Here is a 10,372-nt window from a genome sequence, read left to right on the forward strand (position 1 = left end):
AATGGCAGACGAGGACATATTGTTCTGCGAGAGTGCAGCTCTTACTGTGTTCTCTCAACAGATACAGGAGTCTGTCTGAGGGGGTCAGGGTCAGGGTGAGGGTCACTGTTCTTTTACTGGTGTAGTCATTGGGTTGGTTCTGATCAGATCTGCTGTGTTCTGGTCTGGAGTTGGCTGAGTGTTAGTGTTTCTCAATGGGGGTGTGTGAAGGAGGTGAACTGTAGCTCAGGACCAGCTGAATGAGGAGATTTTGTTCTTTGTCCCCTTTCTCTCTCTCTCTCTCTCTCTCTCTCTCTCTCTCTCTCTCTCTCTCTCTCTCTCTCACTTTCACACACACACAAACACACACACTGTATTACAGGCCTGTAAAGTAATATCTCTATGTTTAATTTCATTTAAATATCAGCAGCTGCTCACAATTAACATTACATTGGCTGAGACTTTACTACAGGATTTTTTTCGTTCGTTCATTCATTCATTCATTCATTTATGTATTTATTTATTGTATTTAAAATGTCATTATGAAATTAATGCATTCAACCAGTTCCAGCAGTGATTAGACAGTGTCATTTAAGCCTTGGAGGTTTGTTCTTAGAGAAGTGTTGCTCTTTATGTGCAGAGATGCGTTCATGCTCTTGTCTGAATTTTACACAGCTGTATTTCTATAGCCTTCCACCCCTCAGGCACCACCGCAGTGTACAGTGGAGGTGTGTGCTGTGTTCTGCTGAAGCATATTCATTTTGTTTTTTTTTTATAATAAAGAGTGTTGTTTTATCCAGATATAAGATAAAATCGTCATATTTCCTTTTATCTGTGAAATTATCTACCGTGCATTAATAGTAATAATTGTATTACTATACACAAGTATTAAAAAGAATACACAGAATACAACTGCAGAATAACAAATAGAATTTCATGCACAGTGAAGGGCGGCACGGTGGCACAGTCACACAGCTCCAGGGACCGGGGTTCGATTCCCACTCCGGGTGACTGTCTGTGAGGAGTTCGTGTGTTCTCCCTGTGTCTGCGTGGGTTTCCTCCAGGTGCTCCGGTTTCCTCCCACAGTCCAAAAACACACGTTGGCAGGTGGATTGGTGACTCAAAAGTGTCCGTAGGTCTGAGTGTGTGAGAGAATGTTTGTGTGTTGCCCTGTGAAAGACTGGCGCCCCCTCCAGGGTGTATTCCTGCCTTGTGCCCAATGACTCCAGGTAGGCTCTGGACCCACCGTGACCCTGAACTGGATAAGCGCTTACAGATAATGGATGGATGGATGCACAGTAAAGATACATATGCAGAGAGAGAGAGAGAGAGAGAGAGAGAGAGAGAGACTGAAGTAAACACTGAAGGCTCACATATATTAAATATAATTAAATATAATTGTGAATATGTAAATGAAAGACAAACCATTTTAAATTGTTGTTGTGAAAATTATATATTACTTTTCATGTGTAGGGTGTTTTAGAACCTCTAGAAGGATGTTGGGACATGAGGGAGGGATGGAGAGAGTGATGGGATTGAGGTGCCTTGCTATTTTCAGGTCATGAATTAATAGTCTTCGCTGGACAGCTGCAGAGTTTATATACTCCAGAGTGGAGCTACATTCATTGCATGTGCACACACACACACACACACACACACACACACACACACACACACACACAGTGTATATTCTTGTCTGTTATCCTTACAACAGTCTAAACACACACAAATACACATCTCTCCCTCTATTCCTCTCCCGGGCGACACATTTCTTTTTTATTATGTCACCATTTGTTTGTATTAATCCCTGGAGATATTTTCCTGTCTGTCTGTCTATGAGTCTGTGGTTCTGTCTGTCTGTCTGTCTATCTATCAGTTTTCCACTCTCCTCGTCTGCTCTCTGAATTTCTCCACTGTATTTCATAATCTTGGCTCTGTGGGTCGTTCGAAACATTTTTACCTTCTCTCTCTCTCTGTCTCACTCTGTTGCTCTGTCTTTGCTTTTCTGTGTCTCTGACTGTACTCATTCACCTGTCTTACGCTTTCTTCTCTTTTTTCTTTTTGGTCTCTCTCTCTCACTGTCTCCTGTTCACTGGGTAGAAATTTATGTATGTCTGCTCTTCCAGATCCTCTATTATTTCCATATGGTGGTTAATACAGTTCTGTCTGAAAGAGCCTGGAAGAGAACTGCATCTGGGATCCTAGAATCCCCCCCCTCTCTTTCTTTCTCTCTCTCTCTCTCTCTCTCTCTCTCTCTCTTTCTTTCTCACTTTCTAATGCACACACACCTACTTTGTTTTACTGTATCTAAATTGGTAGCCCCTCATTCTCTTATTTCTCTTGCTCATTCACTGACTCGTGTCTGCATATAATATATTGTATCTAATTGGTCCTCTCTCTCTCTCTCTCTCTCTCTCTCTCTCTCTCTCTCTCTCTCTCTCTCTCTCTCTCTCTCTCTCTCTCTCTCTCTCACTCTCTCTCCCTTGCTCTCCATCCAGCCTTGTCCAAGTTCTCCTGTGGATGCCAGAGCAGAGCAGTGTGCTGTGTTCAACAGTAAAGAGTTCATGGGCCGAGTGTACGACTGGGAGCCATTCACTGAAGGTGAGAGGGGCTGGGGGAACGGAGAGAAAAGGAGAAGGAGGGGGAAAAACAAAACAGGTCACAGAGAGAAGAAAAGCAGGGATTGCAGGGGTCATAACTCACCTGAAGAATGGAATAAGTATGCATTAGTGAGTGTAGAGGGAAGAGAGAAAAAAACACTGCTGGGGGCAGAAAGAGTAGTGAGTGATGGAGAGTTATTTATGAGAATGAGCATTAGGCAGAATGAGAGAATGAGCAGGAGGAAGCGGGGAAATCTGTAAATCCAACCAGTCTTGGAGGAAAATAATGAAGAAATGGATTGTGGAAGGAAAGTGAGTGGCACACTGGGAGGTATGTAATAGATATGCTTAAACACAAACAGAGAGAGTGAGAGAGAGTGAGAGAGAGAGAGAGAGAGAGAGAGAGAGAGAGGGAAATCCACAAAAGGGACTTGGAAGACAAGAAAGGATGGGTTGTGTAGTCAGGGCAACCAGCTGAAAAACGTCAGCAGCTCTATAAGGAGAGGCTAAAAGAGTAATGAAAAGGTAGAAGTGGGAGGAATGAAAAGATGTAAATAAAGACAAGCTTAAATAGAGGGATTTGTTGATGTGTGAAAGTTTAATTCCGATGATCCCTGTATTGAAGGTCTTTGAAATGGAGAAAGTTAAGGAGGCACCATGGAATGCTACACATTCCCTGTTTTGAATATCCCTGAATTGGAGAAAATTAGAAAGGCAGCATGGAAAACCACACAACATAAATTATGGTTTCAGTGAGGACAATTCCTGTCATGGGCATGAAGTGTGCATTTAAATCCTTGATTTCATATATTTTAATTTGAATTTGTTTTAAATCATCTTGCTTACATTGTTTAACAGTAAAAATAGTATGTGATTTGGACAATGAGAACGATAGGAAGGAATTGTGACTTTTACTGAGAGATGTGAGGATGTTGCCAAAGGGATGCAGCGGTTTTATTTTTGGCCCTATCAAGAGACAGCTATTTTAATCCCCTGTGAGTCCTAGATTACAGCAGTTCCAAAGGATGCGTGTGTAGGATGGCCCTCCTTTGCCCCATCACAAATGTGGGCATCTGTTTTCTGTAGATTTCTTAATGTTCTCCAAGTACACTGAGCTGTGCGGTGGAATTGTGTTAGCAGCAGTTTAAAAAGAAACAGTTGTGGGCTTCATATGTCTCTGAGGAAGCATGTTTTTGCACTCTGCCCCCACAGGCTGATGTTATTGTCTGCAATTACTGGTGTCTTCACTAGCTAACTTGTGAAATTCTTGACCGCAACACTGGGTAAAATATGTTTTTTAAAAATGAAAACAAGGCTCTGTACATAGATGTGGTCAAACAGCAACTTGGCTAAATTGCAGTGGTGGTATTTCGTATACATATGTACTCATTAACAATGTTGGGTCTGAACAAACAGCATATAATTTTGGTCATTATTCATGTTTTAACATAATTTGAAAACAGCAACTGCTGAAAGGAGCAATAAAAGTGGTTCTAAATTACTTGGATAAAAAAAAACATTCTTGACTCTTCTATAGAGTGTTATTTTTTTACTCATTTTTGTCCAGTAGAGTATACATTATAGCAAAAGGGCTCAGTAGTCAGACTCGGGTACACATCCAGAGCTAAATGCTATTTATTTATGGACCAAATGGAACAAAACATCAGAGAAGGAGAAATCTCTTCAAAATTTTTTGCTTGCTATTATTTCATTTCTTGCAATATAATCTTGAAGCTTGTGAAGCATTTTCAATGACAGGAACGGCATCTTTGGGCAGGGGGTAGTTTGTCGACTTGAGCTTACTGAAATCTGCGTAATAAACTGATAAAGGAAGGCAAACATACAGCAGGCTAATGCACTCTGGACTTTTAGCTTTGTGGAAATTTGTACGTGTTCTGTAAGATCTATATTTGATCACCCCTGCTTTATATGTGTGTGTTACTCAACCCTGATCCTGGAGGCACCCTGCCCTGAACATTGATTGCTCAACACACCAGATTCGTCTAATCGGTAATTAACAAGTCTTTTAGAGTTGCAGTGGGGGTGTTAAAGTAAGTAAACCATTAAAATGTTCAGGGCATGGTGCCTCCAAGAATAGTTTTCAGAAAAACCACACACTATAATTGAACCGAGTTCTTAGCTACTTTGGTTTGTATTTGTGTGTTTTAGTCTTATGTATTTCCTTAATTTCCTTGTACACTGTGTTCCCAGCTCCCAGTGTACTGTGTTAACCTCCTCTCTGACCCCAGACACACATAACGATTATGATTGTGGGTTCAGGAAACTCCCTCATAAACAGTACTCTAGTTCTTATGCCCTTCTGTCTCTAACAGGCCAATTGGTTATATTTTGTGTCTGAATGCCCTGGCAGTAATAAACAGCTTCTGAGTTCAGGGTCACCTCTTAGTCATGTTTCCTTCTATGGCTTTGCTTTCCCCTGCCTTTCTCAAAGCTTCAAACTTAGCTTAAGATCCTGCTGTAGCCTTTGCCTTCAGTTGTGTACTTAATGAATAAATACAGGCTGGGACGTCTTTTAGGACCAAGCTTACAGCTTTCATCTGGCTACTTGCATGTTGCATCCTGAGCTGGAGTTTACCTTTTTTTATGTTTTGAACCTCTAATCTTTTCTAGTTGCTTGACTTTACAATAAGGGTATTTTCATACATGATGCTGTAAGAGAGTAATAAGTCTTACTAAATGGTCAGAATGAATCATTAAATAAAGATAGGAATCAAGAAATAGCATTTTTTAGGATTTTATAAATTCTTGTTTTTATCATTACCTAATAATTAATTGTGACTTTACTTAATAATTTAGTAAGACTTATTATGATCTTATTACTTAATAATGTCTTATTTACCGGAAATTAATTTAGCCTTATTGTAAAGTGTAGTCACTAAAGTTGCCTTTCTCTCTACAACACCTAGACAAGGAGAAACCTGACAGAAAATTGTTATATTACATTGTTCTGAATTTGCTGATCATCTTTTGATCATCAACTGATCCAGTTTTCAGTTTTAAAATAGATCAAGATTTCCTTTTATTTTCCTGTAGGAATAAATGAGCATTTTTTTACATTCTGCCAGAGTACCTACAAAAAAACAAGCACATTATCATGTCCTTACTTTTATTTACAGACATTGAGTGGGCTCTGTCATTTTCTCTGATATACAATGTTTCAGTGCGTCCAAGATCCTAGATGCAGTCCTCTTCCAGGCCTCTTTGCCATGCCACACTTTGGTGGTACACACACACTGTCATAGCCGTTTTGGTGCCATTTCTTCTCTAAAGGGTGGCCTTGTCTGTCAATCTTCCTCACTTTACCCATCCATACTTTCAGTTTGAAGATGGCCAGTTTCTGTCCAGACTGTGGATACCATGTGTAGCGCTTGGCCTTATCCGTACTCTGGCTCACTTAGACACCCGTTCCCTGCATCCTCCCATCACACCAGTGACTGAAGCCTGAGAGTTGAACCTTCTGTGCTGCTACTACTGTGGTTCCATGGTACATGATGTAGTATCTTTGGCCTAAAAAGCCTGATTCAGACTTAAGGCCTTTATTGTAATATATTTCCATTCCTTCAGTAAAAGTCATGTGAAAAAAGAAGGTGTGATATTGACACATCTTTATTATTAGAAGGTCAAATTCAAGTATGTACTTTAGGTTTTAATAATAATAAAAGTTTCTTAATGACCCCCAGTAACAGCAGCTTCAAATGCACTTTTCTTTCACAGGGTCAATTTGCCAAAGGTTTCATTATAGAATATTTTCAGCTATTCAGGAGTAAACTTTAACTAATCATCTAGTACCTACCTCTTCAAACTGATTACTGTGTGCTCATCAAAGTGTCACTGTATATATTAAATCCAGCTTTCATATAAAGACCAGCATGAACCTTCAACATTTACACATGTGCATGTAATTTTTACTTCCTGTTAATACAAAGTCTTCTGACTCTCATATCAGTAATGAAATGTACAATATTACGTCTAGAATGGGAAGAGAGATTTCTTACCACCTGACTGGTTTCAGTCACTTGAATAAGCACTGTATTTCAGTTAATTTATGCAGTTTATTTTAAATGTTTTTTAGTCCTATCAATGTGGAACTACAGGTCCACTGTGATACCTCAGCCATCTGAAGCCAAGGGTCCTAAAGAGCACAATTTGCTTTGGTTTTTGGTTGGATACAGTGGCCCCTTTTCATACCCATCATGGTGTGTGCAGTTCTAACCAGACAGGCATCTGGAGCTCTTCTCGGTGGTATTACATTAGAGGCAGTTTGAAAAGAGGCAGTGGTTGACATCACGTGTCTCAGAGGCAGCATGTGTTTGCCTCACCTTTCCCAGACTGATGGCCATGTTTACGAGAGGGAGTCCTAGATAATACTGTGGAATTTTTTATGAAAAATAATCAGAGAGAAAATGCTGAATAAATGTAATTGTACAAATTTCTGAATATATTTCATTAATCAACATCATGGAGTTATATTACTGCACAGTTGTTGTGTTTACATTTGGTTGTGTTTAAATGGCTAGAGCTGTTTTAAGCAATGCACTTGGTTAACAGTTATTTTCTACAGTAGCAGATGCACACGCACAAATATAAAGACTTTCAAAGGTTTTATTAATAAATATAGGGAAATGTTTGTATTTCATGTGTTTGTAATTAATATTGCTCATAATGTCATGATGAACTGACTCTAAGAAACTGTCAGAAATTACTTCCAATAAAATGTAAGAGTTTTTCTTCTCTTGGAAAGTTACCATTTTGAAGACACAAGGTTTTGTTCTGACATCAACAATATGAATTATGTTTATAGGTTCCAGTTGCTACTATTATTGAACAGGGGCATTTGTGGCTTGGCAGTAAGTGGGCTGTAATTTGTGTGTGTGTGTGTGTATGTGTGTTTGTTCTGTCCCTGGGAGATCATTATTTCAAGGAGGCTCTCTGTAGCCCATTGTGTGATTGGATGTTTGCGGTTTGTGTGTGTGTGTGTTTGTGTAATTGCTGCTGGATGGTGCTCCTTTGGAGGTCTTTGTATGGTCTGGCATCTTTCTGAGTCTAAGGACCTGAGATGGAAGGAGTACAGAGAGAAGGATAGAGAGAAGTAGACAGGGCCAGTTACAATTACAATGGGTTAATCTCTCTGGCTTTTCTCTTTTTTTTTAATATCCCTCCCTCATTTTTCTCCTCATTTGTCCAAATCCCTCATTCCACTGACGCCAAAGACCCTCCACCCAGCTGTGATTAGAATATGCTATATATTTATGTGTGTGTGTGTGTGTGTGTGTGTGTGTGTGTGTGTGTGTGTGTGTGTGTGTGTGCGTGTGTGTGTGTGTGTGTGTGTGTGTGTATATATATATATATGGGAGACTTGGCTATAAAAACAGGGTTTGAGAAAATACGAAGTATGGTTGAGTGTGTGGAACCATGTTGGGGTGTAAATATTTTTTGCAGTTCTGGGGGGAGCTGGCCAGAGAGAGAGCAAGAGCTGGAGCAGAGACAGCAACAGTAAACACACAGATTTAGGGAGTGAATTAGTGTGTGTGTGTGTCTGTGTGTGTTACTGTATGAGCGAGAGAGGGAGTCACAGCTGTAGAATGATATCATCAGAATTCCCTACTGTTCTCACAGGCTACTTATACACACACAGAGAGGAATTTCTCTGTGTGTGTGTGTGCGTGTGCGTGTGTGTTCCGGGATATGGATTTGGAGGGGGCTCCTGCTCAGATCTTAAACACACACCCAAAACTGTTGGTGCAGCAGAGAAATCAATCTCAGTGTTCCTCACTCACATAACTGACAACACAAGCACTTACACAAAATAATATATATACACACACACAAAATATTGTGTATTATTAATTTGAGTTAAATAACCTTAATAAATAATAAAGATAATATAAATGTATATACTATATAAATATAAATATTTAGCAATATTAAATTATAATATAAAACACTGAATAATATTTAATTAATTATGTAATCCTTCTGTTTGTTGCATTTGGATTTAATAATTACAAGTAATAATACATTATTAATTATATATTTATTATCATTATTAGTGACTCTTCCTCTCTCTCTCTCTCTCTCTCTCGTTCTCTCTCTCTCTCTCTCGTTCTCTCTCTCTCTCTCTCTCTCTCTCTCTCTCTCTCTCATTTTATTCTTGGTCACACACAATCTGTATTCATCCTGTGCTGTTCTTTCTCCACTGCAGTGTTCCTCATTCTCTCTCTAGCACAGTTTATTTAGAGGTGGAGATAGCACACAAGCGGCTTTAGACGGAAGAGATTCCACTGTCCACAGACATCCACTATCACAAAGAGAACCCACATCAGAGAGAGAGAGAGAGAGAGAGAGAGAGAGAGAGAGAGGAAGAGAGGAAGTCAGACTAAGGAATTAATAAAAGGAAGGACACAAAAAAGTTGAAATTAAAAAGGGAAAGTGTGAGGTATTTTCTGTGTTCCTTTCATCCCTCACTAAAGCCCCTCCTCTCTTTCTGTCACTGTCTCCATCATAATCTCTCAAAGATAACTCTAACAGAGTGGAACAGAATGAGAGGGTGGGAAATCCCTCCCCTAGTCTCTCCCTCCCTCTCCCCTCTCCCTCTCTCCCTCTTCACTCACTTTCCCCCTCACTCTCCTTCATTTCTCTCTTTCTCAATCCTTGATTACTTTTTTCTTCTCTCTCTCTCTCTCTCTCTCTCTCTCTCTCTCTCTCTCTATGTCTCTGTTTCGCTCACTGTATGTATCTGTTTTGCTCTCTCTCTCCCCCTTTTTATTCTCCCTCCCCCCTCACACTCCCATTCATATCATCTGATTAAACAGAAGTAATATAGTCCAGCTGTTAAAGAGAGAGGGGTGTGGTGGGGGTTGATGAAGTATTATGAAACACAATTAATTTCTTTGTCATTTAATTTCTGTCATTATTTTTCTCTTTCCCTAAACACTCCGTGTCGCCTTGTGCCCATGGATCTGATTATTAGATATGTGCGTAATGAGTAACAGAGGAAATGTTTGAAATAAGAGTGTGTGTGTGTGTGATTGGGCCTAGAGGCCTTAACTCTGTTCAATAAGAGGGAGAAAGGAAAATCAAAGCAAGCTTTCTGAAAAATGTCTATGTTTTTCTGAATGTATAACTTTATAAAATCTGGTGACAGTGTTTTTATGTTGCTCACACTGAATATACACATGGTCACTGTAAGTTAATGCAAACAAAAATGTATATTATCTAAGAACCTATTGCAATAGCAAGTTCTCTGGCTAACCTCTGAGATAACTTACACATTTTTTTATTATTCTCTCCATCCTGATTCTTACTCCATTAGATCAGTCAGTGAGTTACATAATGTTAATATTGGAGCCTGATTTGGTGTAGTAAGCTAATGTTTTCCCTCTCTCTCTCAGTGGGAGTGGAGCAGCAGTGTGAGTTGACCTGTCGACCAGTTGGATATCGGTTTTATGTGCGTCAGGCAGAGAGAGTGAGAGATGGGACGCCGTGCGCCAACAACACTCCCAACGACGTGTGTGTGGAGGGCCGCTGTTTGGTAAGAACACGTTTAAACTCATGCACACCTCCATGGCTGCTCAGTTTACTCCAAATTAAAAACCATCTTTCCATAAAAGGGTCTGTTATATCACTTCCCAAAATTTCAACTCTGTGTACCAGTGAACTGACACCTAAGATGTTGGCTGATAGTAATGAAATAAATATGAAAACTTGAGGAGCAAATAGTTACTGCTGAAGGTCATGTGTTTCCTAACCAGACCAATTGTGATATGGTTTTT

At 39.7% G+C, this 10,372-nt stretch overlaps 1 protein-coding gene across 1 annotated transcript in view; it reads left to right on the forward strand.

Moving 5' to 3' along the window:
- adamtsl4 (ADAMTS-like 4) overlaps positions 1–10,372 on the forward strand; it is a 43,379-nt gene that overhangs the window by 22,136 nt on the left and 10,871 nt on the right. The window contains exons 5-6 of the mRNA XM_066683486.1: positions 2,478–2,580; positions 9,992–10,131. Of these exons, the coding sequence (XP_066539583.1) occupies positions 2,478–2,580; positions 9,992–10,131 (243 nt within the window). The remainder of the gene's footprint in view (positions 1–2,477; positions 2,581–9,991; positions 10,132–10,372) is intronic.

The sequence above is a fragment of the Hoplias malabaricus genome, chromosome 10 (genome assembly GCF_029633855.1).
Source record: "Hoplias malabaricus isolate fHopMal1 chromosome 10, fHopMal1.hap1, whole genome shotgun sequence".
NCBI lineage: Eukaryota > Metazoa > Chordata > Actinopteri > Characiformes > Erythrinidae > Hoplias > Hoplias malabaricus.